This window comes from Oncorhynchus gorbuscha, unplaced genomic scaffold (genome assembly GCF_021184085.1).
Source record: "Oncorhynchus gorbuscha isolate QuinsamMale2020 ecotype Even-year unplaced genomic scaffold, OgorEven_v1.0 Un_scaffold_295, whole genome shotgun sequence".
Lineage (NCBI taxonomy): Eukaryota > Metazoa > Chordata > Actinopteri > Salmoniformes > Salmonidae > Oncorhynchus > Oncorhynchus gorbuscha.
In genome coordinates this window covers 284,200-312,179 of record NW_025745159.1, presented here as the reverse complement: position 1 = coordinate 312,179, position 27,980 = coordinate 284,200, and the positions used below count along the sequence as shown (strand labels likewise).

Below are 27,980 nucleotides of genomic sequence, written 5' to 3'. Positions count from 1 at the left end.
GTCTCAGAGGTGTCTACTCACCTAATAATATACGGTGTCCCAGAGGTGTCTACTCACCTAATAATATACGGTGTCTCAGCCTCAGAGGTGTCTACTCACCTAATAATATACGGTGTCCCAGAGGTGTCTACTCACCTAATAATATACGGTGTCTCAGAGGTGTCTACTCACCTAATAATATACGGTGTCCCAGAGGTGTCTACTCACCTAATAATATACGGTGTCTCAGAGGTGTCTACTCACCTAATAATATACGGTGTCCCAGAGGTGTCTACTCACCTAATAATATACGGTGTCCCAGAGGTGTCTACTCACCTAATAATATACGGTGTCCCAGCCCCAGAGGTGTCTACTCACCTAATAATATACAGTGTCCCAGCCTCAGAGGTGTCTACTCACCTAATAATATACGGTGTCCCAGAGGTGTCTACTCACCTAATAATATACGGTGTCTCAGAGGTGTCTACTCACCTAATAATATACGGTGTCCCAGCCCCAGAGGTGTCTACTCACCTAATAATATACGGTGTCCCAGCCCCAGAGGTGTCTACTCACCTAATAATATACGGTGCCCCAGAGGTGTCTACTCACCTAATAATATACGGTGTCCCAGAGGTGTCTACTCACCTAATAATATACGGTGTCCCAGAGGTGTCTACTCACCTAATAATATACGGTGTCCCAGCCCCAGAGGTGTGGTGTCTTCTCCAGTGTCTCAGCCCCAGAGGTGTGTGGTCTTCTCCAGTGTCTCAGCCCCAGAGGTGTGTGGTCTTCTCCAGTGTCTCAGCCCCAGAGGTGTGGTGTGTTCTCCAGTGTCTCAGCCCCAGAGGTGTGGTGTGTTCTCCAGTGTCTCAGCCCCAGAGGTGTGTGGTCTTCTCCAGTGTCTCAGCCCCAGAGGTGTGTGGTCTTCTCCAGTGTCTCAGCCCCAGAGGTGTGTGGTCTTCTCCAGTGTGTCAGCCCCAGAGGTGTGTGGTCTTCTCCAGTGTCTCAGCCCCAGAGGTGTGGTGTGTTCTCCAGTGTCTCAGCCCCAGAGGTGTGTGGTCTTCTCCAGTGTCTCAGCCCCAGAGGTGTGTGGTCTTCTCCAGTGTCTCAGCCCCAGAGGTGTGTGGTCTTCTCCAGTGTCTCAGCCCCAGAGGTGTGGTGTGTTCTCCAGTGTCTCAGCCCCAGAGGTGTGTGGTCTTCTCCAGTGTCTCAGCCCCAGAGGTGTGTGGTCTTCTCCAGTGTCTCAGCCCCAGAGGTGTGTGGTCTTCTCCAGTGTGTGTTGAAAGCTTGTAAATAGTAACTGCTGAAACGTGGAATAGTGTCCCGTATCACCTGTGACCTTAGATGGGAATATTCCAAAATAAAAAATACAAAAAACAAATAAAAAATATGACTAAACAAAAATATGTGTCTATGTCAAAGTGAGACGGACGTTACAGGACGAAGAAGAGAGTGAAGAGGAAGACGAGTTTGAAGATGGTGGTGTAGGAGAGTGAAGAGAACAGGACGAGGATGAGGATGAGCAGAATGATGGGCTGAAACATCTAGGTGGGATTAATAAGGACGAATCAGGACCAGGACGAGTCAGGACGAGGCGAAGGAGGACGAGTCAGGACCAGGACGAGTCAGGACGAGGCGAAGGAGGACGAGTCAGGACCAGGACGAGTCAGGACGAGGCGAAGGAGGACGAGTCAGGACCAGAACGAGGCGAAGGAGGACGAGTCAGGACCAGGACGAGTCAGGACCAGGACGAGTCAGGACCAGGACGAGTCAGGACGAGGCGAAGGAGGACGAGTCAGGAAAACAGAATGGTAGAAGGACAGGAAGAGAGAACAGATTAAAAGCATTGACATTCAGACCAAATAGAGGCCTGTCCTACAGTAGATGTAATACTGACATTCAGACCAAATAGAGACCTGTCCTACAGTAGATGTAATACTGAGCATTCAGACCAAATAGAGGCCTGTCCTACAGTAGATGTAATACTGACATTCAGACCAAATAGAGGCCTGTCCTACAGTAGATGTAATACTAAAGTCGACTATTACCGGCCAACGGAAACCCTGGTGTGCTTCTAACTCTGTTCAACTTACAGACGGTGGTTCCTCCTCCTCTTTGTCCTCTGGCTTGGGGACATCCAGTCTGTCTATAAAACCCTGCAGCTCCTTCCTGAAGGCCTTCATCTGAGCGGTGATCCTGTACAACAACTCGTGCTCCCTGACGGTGCTCCCTTCCTCCTCGTAAAGCTCCCCGTTGGAGACCATATAGACCCGGGCCTCAGCCATGATGGTGCCGGTGTCTGCTATCAGCCTGTCGACGGTCCGGCCCAGCCGCTCTGCTTCTATACGGATGTCTACCATCTGCTGCCGGTCCTTCAGGCTGCGAGGGAGGAAACGGCCCTCGGGGGAGTAGAGGGTGCGGGTTGGGGTCAGGCACCGGATGTTACGCACCTGGATAGGGAGACGGGGATAACCTTAGCTTCAGCGTGTCAGCTTCACCGTATTTTAATACACAAAGCATTATGGGTCAACTGTGGTGGTGCACGATGCTGTATCACCTCGTCCGAGTCGCTCTCCCCTCCGATGGGGCCTTCTCGTTTACGGTGGGGTGGGAAGCGCGATGAGGTGGAGGCGTCATCTCCTCCGTCACTCTCTGCGTCACTTTCCCGGGGGCTGGCCCTGATGCCCAGGTGTGACGCCAGGTCATAGCGCTGCATGTTGGACAGCAGGACCCGGTTCTCATACTGCATCTGCATCACCTGTAGAGGAAAGGAGACAGGATAGCATTATGTTAGCGTCAGAGACAGGATAGCATTATGTTAGCATCAGAGACGGGATAGCATTATGTTAGCATCAGAGACGGGATAGCATTATGTTAGCATCAGAGACAGGATAGCATTATGTTAGCATCAGAGACGGGATAGCATTATGTTAGCATCAGAGACGGGATAGCATTATGTTAGCATCAGAGACAGGATAGCATTATGTTAGCATCAGAGATGATAAGCATTATGTTAGCATCAGAGATGATTAGCATTATGTTAGCATCAGAGATGATTAGCATTATGTTAGCATCAGAGATGGATAGCATTATGTTAGCGTCAGAGATGGATAGCATTATGTTAGCGTCAGAGATGATTAGCATTATGTTAGCATCAGAGACTGGATAGCATTATGTTAGCTTCAGAGATGGAAACCATTATGTTAGTGTCAGAGATGATTAGCATTATGTTAGCATCAGAGACAGGATAGCATTATGTTAGCTTCAGAGATGGAAACCATTATGTTAGTGTCAGAGATGATTAGCATTATGTTAGCATCAGAGATGGATAGCATTATGTTAGCTTCAGAGATGGAAACCATTATGTTAGTGTCAGAGATGATTAGCATTATGTTAGCATCAGAGATGGATAGCATTATGTTAGCTTCAGAGATGGAAACCATTATGTCAGAGATTATTAGCATTATGTTAGCGTCAAAGATGGATAGCATTATGTTAGCATCAGAGATGATTAGCATTATGTTAGCATCAGAGACTGGATAGCATTATGTTAGCTTCAGAGATGGAAACCATTATGTTAGTGTCAGAGATGATTAGCATTATGTTAGCGTCAGAGATGTTAGCATCAGAGATGGATAGCATTATGTTAGCGTCAGAGATGATTAGCATTATATTAGCATCAGAGATGATTAGCATTATGTTAGCATCAGAGATGGATAGCATTATGTTAGCTTCAGAGATGGAAACCATTATGTTAGTGTCAGAGATTATTAGCATTATGTTAGCGTCAGAGATGTTAGCATCAGAGATGGATAGCATTATGTTAGCTTCAACTGTCAGCTTCATTTCATGTCAATCAATTCAGGAAAGTAAACTGAAATTCCACTTCCAATGTGTTCTAAGAGAACTTCCAATGTGTTCTAAGAGAACTTCCAATGTGTTCTAAGAGAACTTCCAATGTGTTCTAAGAGAACTTCCAATGTGTTCTCACAGAGAAGCATGGAGGGAAATTGGAATTGGAATTCCAGGTAACGACATGAATTGAAGGAATTAAAATTGAAGTGACCCCTAGAAACCCCCACAGAGTATTGTGGGTAGTGTAGTCCATCACGCTGCCTCACCTTGCCACTCAGCTCGTTGATCTGCAGCCTGGCAGCCTTTAGCTCCTCCTGCAGGACCTCCACCTTGGCCCGGTCTGCAGCCGCCCCGGCGCCACCCCCTCCACCCCCGGCGCCGTGCCTGGAGCCCTCCTTGTACTTCAGCTTGTTCAGCTCCCCCGTCACCTAAAAGACAGATTCAGTAGTGGGGGGATTGAAACAGGATGTACTTTAAATTATAAAACTACCTTCTGTCAAAAAAAGAGCGGACCTAATGGGAACACAGCCCCCTGCAAACTTTCTTAACTCAAGTTCTGCCCTCAACTACGCTGAGTAAAACTACCTTAGCTTAAATCAGGCCTTCCCCCAAGAGGTACATGGTAAACCTTATGAGACCAGGTGTCCTTCCCCCAGGCGATACATGGTAAACCTTATGAGACCAGGTGTCCTTCCCCCAGGAGATACATGGTAAACCTTATGAGACCAGGTGTCCTTCCCCCAGGAGATACATGGTAAACCTTGAGACCAGGTGTCCTTCCCCCAGGAGACCATGGTAAACCTTATGAGACCAGGTTCCTTCCCCAGGAGATACATGGTAAACCTTATGAGACCAGGTGTCCTTCCCCCAAGAGATACATGGTAAACCTTATGAGACCAGGTGTCCTTCCCCCAGGAGATACATGGTAAACCTTATGAGACCAGGTGTCCTTCCCCCAGGAGATACATGGTAAACCTTATGAGACCAGGTGTCCTTCCCCCAGGAGATACATGGTAAACCTTATGAGACCAGGTGTCCTTCCCCCAGGAGATACATGGTAAACCTTATGAGACCAGGTGTCCTTCCCCCAGGAGATACATGGTAAACCTTATGAGACCAGGTGTCCTTCCCCAGGAGATAGGAGTAAATATGAGACCAGGTGTCCTTCCCCAGGAGATACATGGTAAACCTTATGAGACCAGGTGTCCTTCCCCCAGGAGATACATGGTAAACCTTATGAGACCAGGTGTCCTTCCCCCTGGAGATACATGGTAAACCTTATGAGACCAGGTGTCCTTCCCCCAGGAGATACATGGTAAACCTTATGAGACCAGGTGTCCTTCCCCCAGGAGATACATGGTAAACCTTATGAGTGGCCATTTGACCTGATGATACGTTGCTAGGAGGGGGTGTTGAGAGAGAGAGAGCTAAATGTGATCAGTAATGACAAATACTCTACTATATGACTCACACGTAGAATGTAAACAGCTGCCTTCCAAATGGCACCCTATTCCCTATATAGCACACTAGTTTCAACCAGAGCCCTTTGGTCCCTGGTCTAAAGTAGTGCACTAAATAGGGAATATGGTGCCATTTGGGACTAACACTGTTGTTCTCCTCTACATCCTGCAGTAGTAAGTAGTGCACTATATAGGGAATAGGGTGCCATTTGGGACTAACTCTGTTGTTTTCCTCTACATCCTGCAGTAGTAAGTAGTGCACTATATAGGGAATAGGGTGCCATTTGGGAGTCACCTTGTTGTTGTCCTCCTCTGCGTCCTGTAGGTTCCTCCTAAGTAGCTCTGCCTCGTCCTCCACCAGCTGTAGCTGCTGTCTCAGCTCCCTGAGTTCCTCTCCCTGCTCCCTGCTGCAGCCATGCTCAGCCGAGCCTCCTGCCACCTCATCCCTGGCAATGCATCAATCAACACGTCAATCAACACATCAATAAATAAATCAATGCATCAATCAATCAATACATAAATCAATAAATCAATCAATACATAAATCAATCAACACGTAAACCAATCAATCAATACATCAATCAATCAATGCATCAATCAATCAATACATCAATCAACACATCAATCAACACATAAATCAATCAACACATAAATCAATCAATCAATACATCAATCAATACATCAATCAACACAGAAATCAATCAATCAATACATCAATCAATACATCAATCAACACAGAAATCAATACATCAATCAATACATCAATCAACACATAAATCAATAATCAATACATCAATCAATACATCAATCAATACATCAATCAATACATCAATCAACACATAAATCAATCAATCAATACATCAATCAACACAGAAATCAATACATCAATCAATACATCAATCAATACATCAATCAATACATAAATCAATCAATCAATACATCAATCAACACAGAAATCAATCAATCAATACATCAATCAATACATCAATCAACACAGAAATCAATACATCAATCAACACATAAATCAATCAATCAATACATCAATCAATACATCAATCAATACATCAATCAATACATCAATCAACACATAAATCAATCAATACATCAATCAACACAGAAATCAATACATGAATCAGTCAATATGCATCAATCAATCAAATGTATCCTGTTTATTTACAAAGCCCTGAGAGGATTTGATTGGTATAAGCAATATGGTGAAACTTCTATCTAGCCTATCAGAGAGCAGGGTGGAGCTACTACCATATTGCTGACACCTCTCAAATCTTCTCAGATCTCCACAAGTGCATCAAGTCTATAGGGCGTAGGGTTTAGGGTTTAGGGGTCCATTGGGCCTACCTGTCTCTCATGTCCTCCAGTTCAGCCTTCAGTCCTCTATTCTCCACTTCCAGCTCTACGATCTTCCTCCCCAGGATGTTGGCTTCCTCCTCCACCAGTCTCAGTCTCAGTTTCAGCTCTGACTCCCGGGTGGTGGCTGGTCCTCCAGCCTCTCCCTTGGGCCCAGGGCTGTCCACATCCCCGTAGAAAGAGCGGTACTTCTGCAGCTCGTGTTCCAGCCGGTCCTTCTCCTTGTCAATTTTAGCCATTTTTTTCCTCATTAAAATGGCTTCCTCCTTGATGAAGGCTAGCTGGCATTTCAGATCTTCGTTGTCCTCCTGAGGAGAGAAGAAGAATGAAGAAGATGTGGTTTGGTCTTGTCTCTCATCATTATAGTTTGACGAATAACGACGATGCCGTACCTCTATTGGAGTCTGTGGAATCCTTTTCTCCTTCTGAACATCCCTGCCTCCTCTCCTCTTCAGTGACAGCTGCAGAGGATAAAGAGGACATCACACCGTCAGCCCACCTGTTACCTGTTGTACGTGACTGGTGGAATCTGCTGTGGACAGTTAAATGTGCTTTACAGACAGACTGTCAATCATTAAAACACAACTCTTAGAACCTCTAAACTAACAAGCTTGTGATGAGTAACCAGGACCCTGTGTTAACTCCCTGAGCTATAACGTCTTCGGCTTTAGCTCGGCAGGCTAACACAGTGTTGTGGCACACAGGAGACCTGGGTTTGAACACAGACGGTCACATGACACTGCAGAACCTTGCCCTCCTTAACAGCAGGTGTCCTCATCACCTCCTTCTCCAGCTGGTTGTGCAGGGCCTGCTCGGTCACCTCCACCTAGCCCAGCACCCAAACCCTCCCCTGTCTACCCCTAACCCTCCCTGTCCTCCCCACCTCACCCCTTCCCTCCCCCTCATCACCTCCTTGGCCTTCTCCAGTTGGTTTTGCAGGGCCTGTTTGGTCACCTCCACCTCTATCAGCTTTTGCCTTAGTTTCTCGTTCTCCTCCTCCGTCTTCGTCCTTTTCTCCTCCACATTCTCCAACTCATGGTGCAGACGCACTGACACGTCCTTCGCTACCTACGGGGGGAGTGATAGGGAGGGGCAGAGAGACAGGGAGGGAGAGGGAGAGAGACAGGGAGGGAGGGGGAGCGAGCCAGGGAGGGAGGGGGAGAGAGACAGGGAGGAAGAGGGAGGGAGAGGGAGAAAGACAGTGAGGGAGGGGGAGAGGGAAAGGAAAGGGAAGGGGAGAGGGGGAGGGAGAGAGACAGGGAGGGGAGAGGGACAGTGAGAGAGATGGGCCATGGTCTATTAGTCTACAGTCCATTCTGAAAGGTCGGAACCTTATTCTAAAATGGATTCAAATGTTTTTTACCCTCACCAATCTACACACAATAACCCATAATGACATCACAATAATCCATAATGACATCACAATACCCCATAATGACATCACAATACCCCATAATGACAAAGCAAAAACAAGTTTTTAAAAACCCAGAAATATCACATTTACATAAGTATTCAGACCATTTACTCAGTTCTTTGTTGAAGCACCTTTGGCAACGTTTACAGCCTTGCGTCTTCTTGGGTATGACGCTACAAGCTTAGCACACCTGTATCTGGGGAGTTTCTCACATTCCTCTCTGCCGATCGGGTTGGATGGGGAGCGTCGCTGCACAGCTATTGTCAGGTCTCTCCAGAGATATTCAATTGGGTTCAAGTCCAGGCTCTGGCTGGGCCACTCAAGGACATTCAGAGACTTGTCCCGAAGCCACTCCTGCATTGTCTTATCTGTGTGCTTAGGGTTGTTGTCCTGTTGGAAGTTGAACCTTCACCCGTCTGAGGTCCTGAGTGCTCTGGAGCAGATTGTCATCAATGATCTCTTTGTACTTTGCTCCGTTCATCTTTCCCTCGATCCTGACGAGTCTCCCAGTTCCTGCCGCTGAAAAACATCCCCACAGCATGATGCTGCCACCACCATGATTCACCGTAGGGATGACGCCAGGTTTCCTCCAGACGTGACACTTGGCATCCAGGCCAAGGAGTTCAATCTTCGTTTCATCAGACCAGAGAATCTTTTTTCACATGGTCTCAGAGTCCTTTAGGTGCCTTTTGGCAAAACTCCAAGATGGCTGTCATGTGCCTTTTACTGAGGAGTGGCTTCCGTCTGGCCTCTCTACCATAAAGGCCTGATTGGTGGAGTGCTGAAGAGATGATTGTCCTTCTTGATGGTCCTCCCATCTCCACAGAGGAACTCTGGAGCTCTGTCAGACTGACCATCAGTTTCTTGTTCACTTCCCTGACCAAGGCCCTTCTCCCCAGAATGATCAGTTTGGCCAGGCGGCCAGCTCTAGGAAGAGTCTTTGTGGCTCTAAATGTCTTCCATTTAAGAATGATGGAGGCCACTGTGTTCTTGGAGACCTTCAATGCTGCAGAAATGTTTAGGTACCCTTCCCCAAGATTTGTGTCTCAACACAATCCTGTCTCGGAGCTATATAGACAATTCCTTCGACCTCATAGCTTGGTTTTTACTCTGACATGCACTGTCAACTGTGGGACCTTATATAGACAGGTTTGTGCCTTTCCAAATGATGTCCAGTCAATTGAATTTACCACAGGTGGACTCCAATCAAGTTGTAGAAACACCTCAAGGATGATCAATGGAAACAGGATGCGCCTGAGCTCAATTTAGAGTCTCACAGGAAAGGGTCTGAATACTTATGTAAATAAGATATTTCTGTTTTAATTTTTTATAAATTTGACAGGATTTCGTAAAACCTGTTTTCGCTTTGTCATTATGAGGTATTGTGATGTCATTATGGGGTATTGTGATGTCATTATGGGGTATTGTGATGTCATTATGGGGTATTGTGATGTCATTATGAGGTATTGTGATGTCATTATGGGGTATTGTGATGTCATTATGGGTTATTGTGATGTCATTATGGGTTATTGTGATGTCATTATGGGGTATTGTGTGTAGATTGATGAGGATTTGTTTTTATTTAATCCGTTTTAGAATAAGGTTGTAACGTAACAAAATGTGGAAAAGGTCAAGGGGTCTGAATACTTTCCGAATGCAATGCAGATGTAACTGTACAGACACAATGCAGATGTAACTGTACAGACACGAGCCTTATGGGAATAGAATGGCATTTGGATCGCATCCAACTGCATTCATAACGTCCACAGTTTACAGCAGACACAGTCCAGACACCCTATAACATATAGAGTCTAGACAACATTACCTTCAGGTCACACCCTATGACATATAGAGTCTAGACAACATTACCTTATGACATATAGAGTCTAGACAACATTACCTTATAACATATAGAGTCTAGACAACATTACCTTCAGGTCACACCCTATGACATATAGAGTCTAGACAACATTACCTTCAGGTCACACCCTATGACATATAGAGTCTAGACAACATTACCTTCAGGTCACACCCTATGACATATAGAGTCTAGACAACATTACCTTATGACATATAGAGTCTAGACAACATTACCTTCAGGTCACACCCTATGACATATAGAGTAAACAACATTACTTTATGACAAATAGAGTCTAGACAACATTACCTTATGACATATAGAGTCTAAACAACATTACCTTCAGGTCACACCCTATGACATATAGAGTAAACAACATTACCTTATGACATATAGAGTCTAGACAACATTACCTTATGACATATAGAGTCTAGACAACATTACCTTCAGGTCACACCCTATGACATATAGAGTCTAGACAACATTACCTTATGACATATAGAGTCTAGACAACATTACCTTCAGGTCACACCCTATGACATATAGAGTAAACAACATTACTTTATGACAAATAGAGTCTAGACAACATTACCTTATGACATATAGAGTCTAAACAACATTACCTTCAGGTCACACCCTATGACATATAGAGTAAACAACATTACCTTATGACATTTAGAGTCTAGACAACATTACCTTATGACATATAGAGTCTAGACAACATTACCTTCAGGTCACACCCTATGACATATAGAGTAAACAACATTACCTTATGACATATAGAGTCTAGACAACATTACCCTATGACATATAGAGTCTAGACAACATTACCTTCAGTGACATATAGACAACATTACCTTATGACATATAGAGTCTAGACAACATTACCCTATAACATATAGAGTCTAGACAACATTACCCTATAAGGTCACACCCTATGACATATAGAGTCTAGACAACATTACCTTATGACATATAGAGTCTAGACAACATTACCTTCAGGTCACACCCTATGACATATAGAGTCTAGACAACATTACCCTATAACATATAGAGTCTAGACAACATTACCTTATGACATATAGAGTCTAGACAACATTACATTCAGGTCACACCCTATGACATATAGAGTAAACAACATTACCTTATGACATTTAGAGTCTAGACAACATTACCTTCAGGTCACACCCTATGACATATAGAGTCTAGACAACATTACCTTCAGGTCACACCCTATGACATATAGAGTCTAGACAACATTACCTTATGACATATAGAGTCTAGACAACATTACCTTCAGGTCACACCCTATGACATATAGAGTCTAGACAACATTACCTTCAGGTCACACCCTATGACATATAGAGTCTAGACAACATTACCCTATAACATATAGAGTCTAGACAACATTACCTTCAGGTCACACCCTATGACATATAGAGTCTAGACAACATTACCTTCAGGTCACACCCTATGACATATAGAGTCTAGACAACATTACCTTCAGGTCACACCCTATGACATATAGAGTCTAGACAACATTACCTTCAGGTCACACCCTATGACATATAGAGTCTAGACAACATTACCTTCAGGTCACACCCTATGGCATATAGAGTCTAGACAACATTACCTTCAGGTCACACCCTATGACATATAGAGTCTAGACAACATTACCTTATGACATATAGAGTCTAGACAACATTACCTTCAGGTCACACCCTATGACATATAGAGTCTAGACAACATTACCTTATGACATATAGAGTTTAGACAACATTACCCTATGACATATAGAGTCTAGACAACATTACCTTCAGGTCACACCCTATGACATATAGAGTCTAGACAACATTACCTTATGAGATATAGAGTCTAGACAACATTACCTTCAGGTCACACCCTATGACATATAGAGTCTAGACAACATTACCTTCAAGTCACACCCTATGACATATAGAGTCTAGACAACATTACCTTCAGGTCACACCCTATGACATATAGAGTCTAGACAACATTACCTTCAGGTCACACCCTATGACATATAGAGTCTAGACAACATTACCTTATGACATATAGAGTCTAAACAACATTACCTTCAGGTCACACCCTATGACATATAGAGTAAACAACATTACCTTATGACATATAGAGTCTAGACAACATTACCTTATGACATATAGAGTCTAGACAACATTACCTTCAGGTCACACCCTATGACATATAGAGTCTAGACAACATTACCTTATGACATATAGAGTCTAGACAACATTACCTTCAGGTCACACCCTATGACATATAGAGTAAACAACATTACTTTATGACAAATAGAGTCTAGACAACATTACCTTATGACATATAGAGTCTAAACAACATTACCTTCAGGTCACACCCTATGACATATAGAGTAAACAACATTACCTTATGACATTTAGAGTCTAGACAACATTACCTTATGACATATAGAGTCTAGACAACATTACCTTCAGGTCACACCCTATGACATATAGAGTAAACAACATTACCTTATGACATTTAGAGTCTAGACAACATTACCTTATGACATATAGAGTCTAGACAACATTACCTTCAGGTCACACCCTATGACATATAGAGTAAACAACATTACCTTATGACATATAGAGTTTAGACAACATTACCTTATGACATATAGAGTCTAGACAACATTACCCTATAACATATAGAGTCTAGACAACATTACCTTCAGGTCACACCCTATGACATATAGAGTCTAGACAACATTACCTTATGACATATAGAGTTTAGACAACATTACCTTATGACATATAGAGTCTAGACAACATTACCCTATAACATATAGAGTCTAGACAACATTACCTTATGACATATAGAGTCTAGACAACATTACCCTATAACATATAGAGTCTAGACAACATTACCTTATGACATATAGAGTCTAGACAACATTACCCTATAACATATAGAGTCTAGACAACATTACCTTCAGGTCACACCCTATGACATATAGAGTCTAGACAACATTACCTTATGACATATAGAGTCTAGACAACATTACCTTCAGGTCACACCCTATGACATATAGAGTCTAGACAACATTACCCTATAACATATAGAGTCTAGACAACATTACCTTATGACATATAGAGTCTAGACAACATTACCTTCAGGTCACACCCTATGAGATATAGAGTCCAGACAACCTATGACATATAGAGTCTAGACAACATTACCTTCAGGTCACACCCTATGACATATAGAGTCTAGACAACATTACCTTATGACATATAGAGTTTAGACAACATTACCCTATGACATATAGAGTCTAGACAACATTACCTTCAGGTCACACCCTATGACATATAGAGTCTAGACAACATTACCTTATGAGATATAGAGTCTAGACAACATTACCTTCAGGTCACACCCTATGACATATAGAGTCTAGACAACATTACCTTCAAGTCACACCCTATGACATATAGAGTCTAGACAACATTACCTTCAGGTCACACCCTATGACATATAGAGTCTAGACAACATTACCTTCAGGTCACACCCTATGACATATAGAGTCTAGACAACATTACCTTATGACATATAGAGTCTAGACAACATTACCTTCAGGTCACACCCTATGACATATAGAGTCTAGACAACATTACCTTATGACATATAGAGTCTAGACAACATTACCTTATGACATATAGAGTCTAGACAACATTACCTTCAGGTCACACCCTATGACATATAGAGTCTAGACAACATTACCTTATGACATATAGAGTCTAGACAACATTACCTTCAGGTCACACCCTATGACATATAGAGTAAACAACATTACTTTATGACAAATAGAGTCTAGACAACATTACCTTATGACATATAGAGTCTAAACAACATTACCTTCAGGTCACACCCTATGACATATAGAGTCTAAACAACATTACCTTATGACATTTAGAGTCTAGACAACATTACCTTATGACATATAGAGTCTAGACAACATTACCTTCAGGTCACACCCTATGACATATAGAGTAAACAACATTACCTTATGACATTTAGAGTCTAGACAACATTACCTTATGACATATAGAGTCTAGACAACATTACCTTCAGGTCACACCCTATGACATATAGAGTAAACAACATTACCTTATGACATATAGAGTCTAGACAACATTACCCTATAACATATAGAGTCTAGACAACATTACCCTATAACATATAGAGTCTAGACAACATTACCTTCAGGTCACACCCTATGACATATAGAGTCTAGACAACATTACCTTATGACATATAGAGTCTAGACAACATTACCTTCAGGTCACACCCTATGACATATAGAGTCTAGACAACATTACCCTATAACATATAGAGTCTAGACAACATTACCTTATGACATATAGAGTCTAGACAACATTACCTTCAGGTCACACCCATATAGAGATTACCTTATAGAGTCAGACAACCTATGACATATAGAGTCTAGACAACATTACCTTCAGGTCACACCCTATGACATATAGAGTCTAGACAACATTACCTTATGACATATAGAGTCTAGACAACATTACCTTCAGGTCACACCCTATGACATATAGAGTCTAGACAACATTACCTTCAGGTCACACCCTATGACATATAGAGTCTAGACAACATTACCTTATGACATATAGAGTTTAGACAACATTACCTTATGACATATAGAGTCTAGACAACATTACCTTCAGGTCAACACCCTATGACATATAGAGTCTAGACAACATTACCCTATAACATATAGAGTCTAGACAACATTACCTTCAGGTCACACCCTATGACATATAGAGTCTAGACAACATTACCTTATGACATATAGAGTCTAGACAACATTACCTTCAGGTCACACCCTATGACATATAGAGTCTAGACAACATTACCTTATGACATATAGAGTCTAGACAACATTACCTTATGACATATAGAGTCTAGACAACATTACCTTCAGGTCACACCCTATGACATATAGAGTCTAGACAACATTACCCTATAACATATAGAGTCTAGACAACATTACCTTATGACATATAGAGTCTAGACAACATTACCTTCAGGTCACACCCTATGACATATAGAGTCTAGACAACATTACCCTATAACATATAGAGTCTAGACAACATTACCTTCAGGTCACACCCTATGACATATAGAGTCTAGACAACATTACCTTCAGGTCACACCTTATGACATATAGAGTCTAGACAACATTACCTTCAGGTCACACCCTATGACATATAGAGTCTAGACAACATTACCTTCAGGTCACACCTATGACATATAGAGTCTAGACAACATTACCTTCAGGTCACACCCTATGACATATAGAGTCTAGACAACATTACCTTCAGGTCACACCCTATGACATATAGAGTCTAGACAACATTACCTTATGACATATAGAGTCTAGACAACATTACCTTCAGGTCACACCCTATGACATATAGAGTCTAGACAACATTACCTTTATGACATATAGAGTCTAGACAACATTACCTTTATGACATATAGAGTCTAGACAACATTACCTTCAGGTCACACCCTATGACATATAGAGTCTAGACAACATTACCTTATGACATATAGAGTCTAGACAACATTACCTTCAGGTCACACCCTATGACATATAGAGTCTAGACAACATTACCTTATGACATATAGAGTCTAGACAACATTACCTTATGACATATAGAGTCTAGACAACATTACCTTATGACATATAGAGTTTAGACAACATTACCCTATGACATATAGAGTCTAGACAACATTACCTTCAGGTCACACCCTATGACATATAGAGTCTAGACAACATTACCTTATGAGATATAGAGTCTAGACAACATTACCTTCAGGTCACACCCTATGACATATAGAGTCTAGACAACATTACCTTCAAGTCACACCCTATGACATTTAGAGTCTAGACAACATTACCTTATGACATATAGAGTCTAGACAACATTACCTTCAGGTCACACCCTATGACATATAGAGTAAACAACATTACCTTATAACATTTAGAGTCTAGACAACATTACCTTATGACATATAGAGTCTAGACAACATTACCTTCAGGTCACACCCTATGACATATAGAGTAAACAACATTACCTTATGACATTTAGAGTCTAGACAACATTACCTTATGACATATAGAGTCTAGACAACATTACCTTCAGGTCACACCCTATGACATATAGAGTCTAGACAACATTACCTTCAGGTCACACCCTATGACATATAGAGTCTAGACAACATTACCTTATGACATATAGAGTCTAGACAACATTACCTTCAGGTCACACCCTATGACATATAGAGTCTAGACAACATTACCTTCAGGTCACACCCTATGACATATAGAGTCTAGACAACATTACCTTATGACATATAGAGTTTAGACAACATTACCTTATGACATATAGAGTCTAGACAACATTACCCTATAACATATAGAGTCTAGACAACATTACCTTATGACATATAGAGTCTAGACAACATTACCCTATAACATATAGAGTCTAGACAACATTACCTTCAGGTCACACCCTATGACATATAGAGTCTAGACAACATTACCTTATGACATATAGAGTCTAGACAACATTACCTTCAGGTCACACCCTATGACATATAGAGTCTAGACAACATTACCCTATAACATATAGAGTCTAGACAACATTACCTTATGACATATAGAGTCTAGACAACATTACCTTCAGGTCACACCCTATGACATATAGAGTCTAGACAACATTACCCTATAACATATAGAGTCTAGACAACATTACCTTATGACATATAGAGTCTAGACAACATTACATTCAGGTCACACCCTATGACATATAGAGTCTAGACAACATTACCCTATAACATATAGAGTCTAGACAACATTACCTTCAGGTCACACCCTATGACATATAGAGTCTAGACAACATTACCTTCAGGTCACACCCTATGACATATAGAGTCTAGACAACATTACCTTCAGGTCACACCCTATGACATATAGAGTCTAGACAACATTACCTTCAGGTCACACCCTATGACATATGGAGTCTAGACAACATTACCTTCAGGTCACACCCTATGACATATAGAGTCTAGACAACATTACCTTCAGGTCACACCCTATGACATATAGAGTCTAGACAACATTACCTTATGACATATAGAGTCTAGACAACATTACCTTCAGGTCACACCCTATGACATATAGAGTCTAGACAACATTACCTTCAGGTCACACCCTATGACATATAGAGTCTAGACAACATTACCTTCAGGTCACACCCTATGGCATATAGAGTCTAGACAACATTACCTTCAGGTCACACCCTATGACATATAGAGTCTAGACAACATTACCTTATGACATATAGAGTCTAGACAACATTACCTTCAGGTCACACCCTATGACATATAGAGTCTAGACAACATTACCTTATGACATATAGAGTCTAGACAACATTACCTTATGACATATAGAGTCTAGACAACATTACCTTATGACATATAGAGTTTAGACAACATTACCCTATGACATATAGAGTCTAGACAACATTACCTTCAGGTCACACCCTATGACATATAGAGTCTAGACAACATTACCTTATGAGATATAGAGTCTAGACAACATTACCTTCAGGTCACACCCTATGACATATAGAGTCTAGACAACATTACCTTCAAGTCACACCCTATGACATATAGAGTCTAGACAACATTACCTTCAGGTCACACCCTATGACATATAGAGTCTAGACAACATTACCTTATGACATATAGAGTCTAGACAACATTACCTTATGAGATATAGAGTCTAGACAACATTACCTTATGACATATAGAGTCTAGACAACATTACCTTCAGGTCACACCCTATGACATATAGAGTCTAGACAACATTACCTTATGACATATAGAGTCTAGACAACATTACCTTATGAGATATAGAGTCTAGACAACATTACCTTATGACATATAGAGTCTAGACAACATTACCTTCAGGTCACACCCTATGACATATAGAGTCTAGACAACATTACCTTATGACATATAGAGTCTAGACAACATTACCTTATGACATATAGAGTCTAGACAACATTACCTTATGACATATAGAGTCTAGACAACATTACCTTCAGGTCACACCCTATGACATATAGAGTCTAGACAACATTACCTTCAGGTCACACCCTATGACATATAGAGTCTAGACAACATTACCTTCAAGTCACACCCTATGACATATAGAGTCTAGACAACATTACCTTATGACATATAGAGTCTAGACAACATTACCTTCAGGTCACACCCTATGACATATAGAGTAAACAACATTACTTTATGACAAATAGAGTCTAGACAACATTACCTTATGACATATAGAGTCTAAACAACATTACCTTCAGGTCACACCCTATGACATATAGAGTAAACAACATTACCTTATGACATATAGAGTCTAGACAACATTACCTTATGACATATAGAGTCTAGACAACATTACCTTCAGGTCACACCCTATGACATATAGAGTCTAGACAACATTACCTTATGACATATAGAGTCTAGACAACATTACCTTCAGGTCACACCCTATGACATATAGAGTAAACAACATTACTTTATGACAAATAGAGTCTAGACAACATTACCTTATGACATATAGAGTCTAAACAACATTACCTTCAGGTCACACCCTATGACATATAGAGTAAACAACATTACCTTATGACATTTAGAGTCTAGACAACATTACCTTATGACATATAGAGTCTAGACAACATTACCTTCAGGTCACACCCTATGACATATAGAGTAAACAACATTACCTTATGACATTTAGAGTCTAGACAACATTACCTTATGACATATAGAGTCTAGACAACATTACCTTCAGGTCACACCCTATGACATATAGAGTAAACAACATTACCTTATGACATTTAGAGTCTAGACAACATTACCTTATGACATATAGAGTCTAGACAACATTACCTTCAGGTCACACCCTATGACATATAGAGTCTAGACAACATTACCTTCAAGTCACACCCTATGACATTTAGAGTCTAGACAACATTACCTTATGACATATAGAGTCTAGACAACATTACCTTCAGGTCACACCCTATGACATATAGAGTCTAAACAACATTACCTATAACATTTAGAGTCTAGACAACATTACCTTATGACATATAGAGTCTAGACAACATTACCTTCAGGTCACACCCTATGACATAGAGTACAACATTACCTTATGACATTTAGAGTCTAGACAACATTACCTTATGACATATAGAGTCTAGACAACATTACCTTCAGGTCACACCCTATGACATATAGAGTCTAGACAACATTACCTTCAGGTCACACCCTATGACATATAGAGTCTAGACAACATTACCTTATGACATATAGAGTCTAGACAACATTACCTTCAGGTCACACCCTATGACATATAGAGTCTAGACAACATTACCTTCAGGTCACACCCTATGACATATAGAGTCTAGACAACATTACCTTATGACATATAGAGTCTAGACAACATTACCTTCAGGTCACACCCTATGACATATAGAGTCTAGACAACATTACCTTATGACATATAGAGTCTAGACAACATTACCCTATGACATATAGAGTCTAGACAACATTACCTTCAGGTCACACCCTATGACATATAGAGTCTAGACAACATTACCTTATGACATATAGAGTCTAGACAACATTACCTTCAGGTCACACCCTATGACATATAGAGTCTAGACAACATTACCCTATAACATATAGAGTCTAGACAACATTACCTTATGACATATAGAGTCTAGACAACATTACCTTCAGGTCACACCCTATGACATATAGAGTCTAGACAACATTACCCTATAACATATAGAGTCTAGACAACATTACCTTATGACATATAGAGTCTAGACAACATTACCTTCAGGTCACACCCTATGACATATAGAGTCTAGACAACATTACCTTATGACATATAGAGTCTAGACAACATTACCTTCAGGTCACACCCTATGACATATAGAGTCTAGACAACATTACCTTCAGGTCACACCCTATGACATATAGAGTCTAGACAACATTACCTTCAGGTCACACCCTATGACATATAGAGTCTAGACAACATTACCTTATGACATATAGAGTCTAGACAACATTACCTTCAGGTCACACCCTATGACATATAGAGTAAACAACATTACCTTATGACATTTAGAGTCTAGACAACATTACCTTATGACATATAGAGTCTAGACAACATTACCTTCAGGTCACACCCTATGACATATAGAGTAAACAACATTACCTTATGACATTTAGAGTCTAGACAACATTACCTTATGACATATAGAGTCTAGACAACATTACCTTCAGGTCACACCCTATGACATATAGAGTCTAGACAACATTACCTTATGACATATAGAGTCTAGACAACATTACCTTCAGGTATGACATATAGAGTCTAGACAACATTACCTTGACAGGTCACACCCTATGACATATAGAGTCTAGACAACATTACCTTCAGGTCACACCCTATGACATATAGAGTCTAGACAACATTACCTTATGACATATAGAGTCTAGACAACATTACCTTATGACATATAGAGTCTAGACAACATTACCCTATAACATATAGAGTCTAGACAACATTACCTTATGACATATAGAGTCTAGACAACATTACCCTATAACATATAGAGTCTAGACAACATTACCTTCAGGTCACACCCTATGACATATAGAGTCTAGACAACATTACCTTATGACATATAGAGTCTAGACAACATTACCTTCAGGTATGACATATAGAGTCTAGACAACATTACCCTATAACATATAGAGTCTAGACAACATTACCTTATGACATATAGAGTCTAGACAACATTACCTTCAGAGTCACACCCTATGACATATAGAGTCTAGACAACATTACCCTATAACATATAGAGTCTAGACAACATTACCTTATGACATATAGAGTCTAGACAACATTACCTTAACAGGTCACACCCTATGACATATAGAGTCTAGACAACATTACCCTATAACATATAGAGTCTAGACAACATTACCTTCAGGTCACACCCTATGACATATAGAGTCTAGACAACATTACCTTCAGGTCACACCCTATGACATATAGAGTCTAGACAACATTACCTTATGACATATAGAGTCTAGACAACATTACCTTCAGGTCACACCCTATGACATATAGAGTCTAGACAACATTACCTTAACAGGTCACACCCTATGACATATAGAGTCTAGACAACATTACCTTCAGGTCACACCCTATGACATATAGAGTCTAGACAACATTACTATGACATATAGAGTCTAGACAACATTACCTTCAGGTCACACCCTATGACATATAGAGTCTAGACAACATTACCTTCAGGTCACACCCTATGACATATAGAGTCTAGACAACATTACCTTCAGGTCACACCCTATGACATATAGAGTCTAGACAACATTACCTTCAGGTCACACCCTATGACATATAGAGTCTAGACAACATTACCTTATGACATATAGAGTCTAGACAACATTACCTTCAGGTCACACCCTATGACATATAGAGTCTAGACAACATTACCTTCAGGTCACACCCTATGACATATAGAGTCTAGACAACATTACCTTCAGGTCACACCCTATGACATATAGAGTCTAGACAACATTACCTTCAGGTCACACCCTATGACATATAGAGTCTAGACAACATTACCTTCAGGTCACACCCTATGACATATAGAGTCTAGACAACATTACCTTATGACATATAGAGTCTAGACAACATTACCTTCAGGTCACACCCTATGACATATAGAGTCTAGACAACATTACCTTCAAGTCACACCCTATGACATATAGAGTCTAGACAACATTACCTTCAGGTCACACCCTATGACATATAGAGTCTAGACAACATTACCAGGTCACACCCTATGACATATAGAGTCTAGACAACATTACCTTATGAGATATAGAGTCTAGACAACATTACCTTATGACATATAGAGTCTAGACAACATTACCTTCAGGTCACACCCTATGACATATAGAGTCTAGACAACATTACCTTATGACATATAGAGTCTAGACAACATTACCTTATGAGATATAGAGTCTAGACAACATTACCTTATGACATATAGAGTCTAGACAACATTACCTTCAGGTCACACCCTATGACATATAGAGTCTAGACAACATTACCTTATGACATATAGAGTCTAGACAACATTACCTTATGACATATAGAGTCTAGACAACATTACCTTATGACATATAGAGTCTAGACAACATTACCTTCAGGTCACACCCTATGACATATAGAGTCTAGACAACATTACCTTCAGGTCACACCCTATGACATATAGAGTCTAGACAACATTACCTTCAAGTCACACCCTATGACATTTAGAGTCTAGACAACATTACCTTATGACATATAGAGTCTAGACAACATTACCTTCAGGTCACACCCTATGACATATAGAGTAAACAACATTACTTTATGACAAATAGAGTCTAGACAACATTACCTTATGACATATAGAGTCTAAACAACATTACCTTCAGGTCACACCCTATGACATATAGAGTAAACAACATTACCTTATGACATATAGAGTCTAGACAACATTACCTTATGACATATAGAGTCTAGACAACATTACCTTCAGGTCACACCCTATGACATATAGAGTCTAGACAACATTACCTTATGACATATAGAGTCTAGACAACATTACCTTCAGGTCACACCCTATGACATATAGAGTAAACAACATTACTTTATGACAAATAGAGTCTAGACAACATTACCTTATGACATATAGAGTCTAAACAACATTACCTTCAGGTCACACCCTATGACATATAGAGTAAACAACATTACCTTATGACATTTAGAGTCTAGACAACATTACCTTATGACATATAGAGTCTAGACAACATTACCTTCAGGTCACACCCTATGACATATAGAGTAAACAACATTACCTTATGACATTTAGAGTCTAGACAACATTACCTTATGACATATAGAGTCTAGACAACATTACCTTCAGGTCACACCCTATGACATATAGAGTAAACAACATTACCTTATGACATTTAGAGTCTAGACAACATTACCTTATGACATATAGAGTCTAGACAACATTACCTTCAGGTCACACCCTATGACATATAGAGTCTAGACAACATTACCTTATGACATATAGAGTTTAGACAACATTACCTTATGACATATAGAGTCTAGGCAACATTACCCTATAACATATAGAGTCTAGACAACATTACCTTATGACATATAGAGTCTAGACAACATTACCCTATAACATATAGAGTCTAGACAACATTACCTTCAGGTCACACCCTATGACATATAGAGTCTAGACAACATTACCTTATGACATATAGAGTCTAGACAACATTACCTTCAGGTCACACCCTATGACATATAGAGTCTAGACAACATTACCCTATAACATATAGAGTCTAGACAACATTACCTTATGACATATAGAGTCTAGACAACATTACCTTCAGGTCACACCCTATGACATATAGAGTCTAGACAACATTACCTTCAAGTCACACCCTATGACATATAGAGTCTAGACAACATTACCTTCAGGTCACACCCTATGACATATAGAGTCTAGACAACATTACCTTGTGACATATAGAGTCTAGACAACATTACCTTCAGGTACCACCCTATGACATAAGAGTCTAGACAACTTCAGGTATTTTAACAAACCTAATGCATTGGTAAATCTAAGCGCAGGCAGTAGGTTCATTGGTGTGTTAGAGATATTTTTGCTATTCTCACGATCTCAATTATTGGCGCACTTGCTGGCTTTGGCGCGAAAGAGCTTGGTTTTGATGAATAAACAAGTTGTGGGTGTCTGGAGGCTTGGCCCCTCACTGAAATGCAATGGTTCATTGGATCAGTGTAAAACTTTCCACATACACTGCTGCCATCTAGTGACAAAAATCTAAATTGTGCCTGTGCTGGAATAATACATTATGGTCTTTCTCTTGCATTTCAAAGATGATGGTACAAAAAAATATAAAATAACATTAGTTTTTTTCTTTTAATTTTCTTTTACCAAATCTAATGTGTTATATTTTCCTACATTCATTTCACATTTCCACAAACTTCAAAGTGTTTCCTTTCAAATGGTAGCAATAATATGCATATCCTTGCTTCAGGTCCTGAGCTACAGGAAGTTAGTTATCCTAGAGTCTAAACAGCGTTTTACCTTCAAGTCCTGCTCCAGGGCCCTCAGTAGCTCTCCATCTACCTCTCCGGTCTGAGCGAACCTCATCCTCTTCCTCTCCGCCTTCCTCAGACGGTACTGGAGAATCCGGCAGTTCTTATTGGCTCGCTCCAGCTCGCGACGCATGTCCTGCAGCTGGCAGGCGTCCTCTTCGTAGAACGTGTCTCTCATCTCGTCCATCTCCGCTCTCATCTCCTCTATCTCAGTCTAATGGGAACGAATGAGAGAGAGAGAAAGATGGAGAGGGACACAGCAATTAGAGGAATCAATTCAACATTATAGAGGCAACGGCTTTATGTCCTATAGGGGCACAGGGACACAGGGACACAGGGGCACAGGGACACAGGGACACAGGGGCACAGGGACACAGGGACACAGGGGCACAGGGACACAGGGGCACAGGGACACAGGGGCACAGGGACACAGGGACACAGGGGCACAGGGGCACAGGGGCACAGGGACACAGGGACACAGGGACACAGTGCCCCTCAGATTTTTGCTGTTTAAATTTGATTTTTTAAAGTGTTAATACAAATTTGTACACATTTTTGTTCATGTTTTTCTGTAATACAACTAGCAAGTTTTATGAAGCAATTGTATGTATTATTATTATTATTTATTTATCTATTTGATTTATTATTATTTATTTATCTATTTTATTTATCTATTTTATTTAGTTAGCCCAGATCTCCCAACCTCATAACTACCAAGTAGCTAGCTTGTCTAACTATCTTAGCTGGCATGCCTGCTGGTAAAGGTTGGTAGACTTTAGAAAATCGAGCAATAACTAAATGTCCTGAATAAGACTCATATTCCTTTCAATCTTCTACCAAGATTTGAGCAAAGATGCAGAAAAGCATATTTAGTTTCTTTGAAAAAAGAACCATAATAATAATATAATAATATATGCCATTTAGCAGACGCTTTTATCCAAAGCGACTTACAGTCATGTGTGCATACATTCTACGTATGGGTGGTACCGGGGATCGAACCCACTACCCTGGCGTTACAAGCGCCATGCTCTACCAACTGAGCTACAGAAGGACCACCAGTCAGGAGGATACAGACGTCTCAAGAGGTATAAAAGATATGCAGAAAAAAGACACATTTTGGACATAGAATGAAGCATAATGATTATGGCTCTAGATTGCCGGAAAAAGCTGTTTCAGGTGTTTGAAAAATGCTAAATTCTCCAATTTATGGACAGGGGCAAAGCCCCTCTCCGGAACCCCCCCAAGCCATCCTCATGTACTTTCTGCCTGGTGCATGACGCCCCTGGGCAACAGTATAAAGCACAGGCTGCTAAAACATGCTGTTATTTAAACCCATACAGATGTGGCAGACATATAGACATACCTTTAGTTCATCGTTTTCATCCTCTAGTTTCTCGATCTCCTCCTGAAATAGCTGGTCGGGCTCAGGTACCGGTTCCGGCTCGTTAACGATGGCCTCAGGGGAGAGATCCTCTGGTTCCGCCGTTTCCGTGACCGGCTCCGGTGGAGACGGTGTCTTCGCCTTCATCTTTCCTCCTCCTTTCTTTAAGCTTTTATTCAGGTGAAACTGGATCAGCTCCGACTGCAAACATCCCTCTCTCCAGAAGCCAGGGCCGCAGCCCACACTGCTCTTGCCGGAGCTCTTTTTGTTTCCGGTCGCTGTGCTGCTAGCCTCGCCTTCTCCTCCCCCTCCTCTCGGGTTATTGTTCTTCAATTTAGGAGATTTGGATGAACAAGGCTGATCAGAAACAACCCGTGTTGTATCCCCCTTCAAACACGATATATCAGTACAACGCGAGTCTTCAGACGGACTACCGCGCTCCTCTGCCGTTCCTCTGCCGCTCCCAGCCGCCGCCGCCCTGGTCAACGTATGGATTTCAGCACCATCGGACTGGACAGGGGCCGCGCCTGCCGCGCCTTTAGAAGAAGAAGACAGTCTGTCTTTGCTGGTTGCCGTGGAGACCGGGGAGCTGCCGCGGTTGCCTCTCCCTCCTCCGCACTGCTTTGACGTGATGATCTTTGACGGAGTGCTGCTTTTCGGTGTCTCTTTAGATCCAATGTCTTTGCCGCCAGCCGGGGAGGAAGCGCGCTGTTGTTGCTGCAGCTTTCTGTTGCTATTGTCTAGCTGGCTGCGGGAGTCGGCAGCGCCGCCCGAGGCAGGGTTCATGGTGTCATACAGAGAGGACGGACGTTCAGTTCAGTAGCCTAGTCTACATCCACATCACCCAGACAGTCCCTCCCTGCGCTGTGTTCTTCTGGCTGAAAAATAATCCAGTCAACACATCGTTATTTTAAGTACAAATGCAAAAGAAAAAGAAACCGAGAAACCGGAGGGGATTTGCTTTCAGGCGTTTCTTGAAAGTAGCCTCAAGTAGACTTAAACGAGAGGCCACTCTATTTTGAGAGGTGTTTAAATATAGAGTATATTTGAAATTAATATTCTATGTAAAGCGCACCTTCATAACAACACTGGCCCAATCCACCCACAATGAGGTTGCAGTAGAGGCAAACCATTTAAATCCAGCATTTGCATCTCCCAACACCATCAGACGAGGCTACTAGCCGGGACGCACGCAGGGAATGGCTGCAGTAATTGGAAATCTCATCAGCCAATTAAATTTCACTAGGCTGAAGCGTGTGTCCAGCCATTCTACTGTAGATCTCTCTCTCTCTCTCTCTCTCTCTCTCTCTCTCTCTCTCTCTCTCTCTCTCTCTCTCTCTCTCTCTCTCTCTCTCTCTCTCTCTCTCTCTCTCTCTCTCTCTCTCTCTCTCATTCTTTTAAAGACAGGATTCTTCGGAGCCCTGACCTCTAGAAGTAAACATCGTCGAGAGGCTCGAGGGAAAGTGTTTTGAATATCTGTCCGGCTCGTGGCAGTCATTCCACTCCTGCCGTCCGACACGTCCGATGAGACTTACTTACTCAACCGGATGGAACGGATAAACCGGCAAATAGAGGAGCGAGCGACAGAAAAAAGGGTCAATCTACACGACGCGAGCGCTGTTGTCAGTCAATAGTTGAATACCGTGTAGAATGCGATGGTCAGCCTAGTGTGTAGTCTAAATAGAGGTGAGTTTCCGACGGAAACCACACACACGGGGTCTAACAATCATCAAGATTCAAATTGATCGACACAATTAAAAGCCTTTGTCCTCTCTCAGCACAAAAATATATTGATGTTAATCGTACAAATAGAGTTATTCTTAACCAATGAAAACAATGAATATCATGTAAAGGGCATCTTACCAGCAGTATCCCGGCGACAGTGATGGGGAGGAGGAGACTTCCCCTCTTCTGAATCTCTGAGCGCACGGCCCCAACCACCAATCAAACTGTTTCAATGTACAGTACATTACGTCACCTCGGGGAGGGGCGCACAAAGAGACTAACCGGAAGATGAAGTTGGAAGTGCTTAGTTGGCACCTGGCAGGACTCATGATGATATACACAAATAATTCATTCACTGAATGATGACCTGAAGATTTATGGCACCATAATTTGTGATAAAGCCACCAAAACTACCTTGTTGATTTAAAGATTGTCAGAGAGAGAGAGAGGCAGTCATATCAGAGGCTTTTGATGGTGGATAAACACAGGGGGTATCCCTCCTTGAACACGTGGTTCCTGTCTACAACCATAAAATTTGAAATCTATTGGTT

The 27,980-nt window shown here is 41.3% G+C and overlaps 1 protein-coding gene across 1 annotated transcript; it reads right to left on the bottom strand.

The window, feature by feature from the left end:
• Positions 1 to 1,182: 1,182 nt before the first annotated feature.
• Positions 1,183 to 27,642, bottom strand: LOC124017632 (protein SOGA3). The gene is made up of 11 exons (XM_046332887.1): positions 27,568 to 27,642; positions 25,687 to 26,582; positions 24,313 to 24,537; positions 7,572 to 7,730; positions 7,055 to 7,123; positions 6,654 to 6,970; positions 5,593 to 5,743; positions 4,104 to 4,265; positions 2,540 to 2,740; positions 2,076 to 2,432; positions 1,183 to 1,526 (listed from the first exon to the last, which is right to left on the bottom strand). The coding sequence occupies exons 2-11, from the start codon at positions 26,488 to 26,490 to the stop codon at positions 1,416 to 1,418; spliced, it is 2,556 nt and encodes an 851-aa protein (XP_046188843.1). The 5' UTR covers positions 26,491 to 26,582; positions 27,568 to 27,642; the 3' UTR covers positions 1,183 to 1,415.
• Between the last annotated feature and the right edge of the window lie 338 nt (positions 27,643 to 27,980).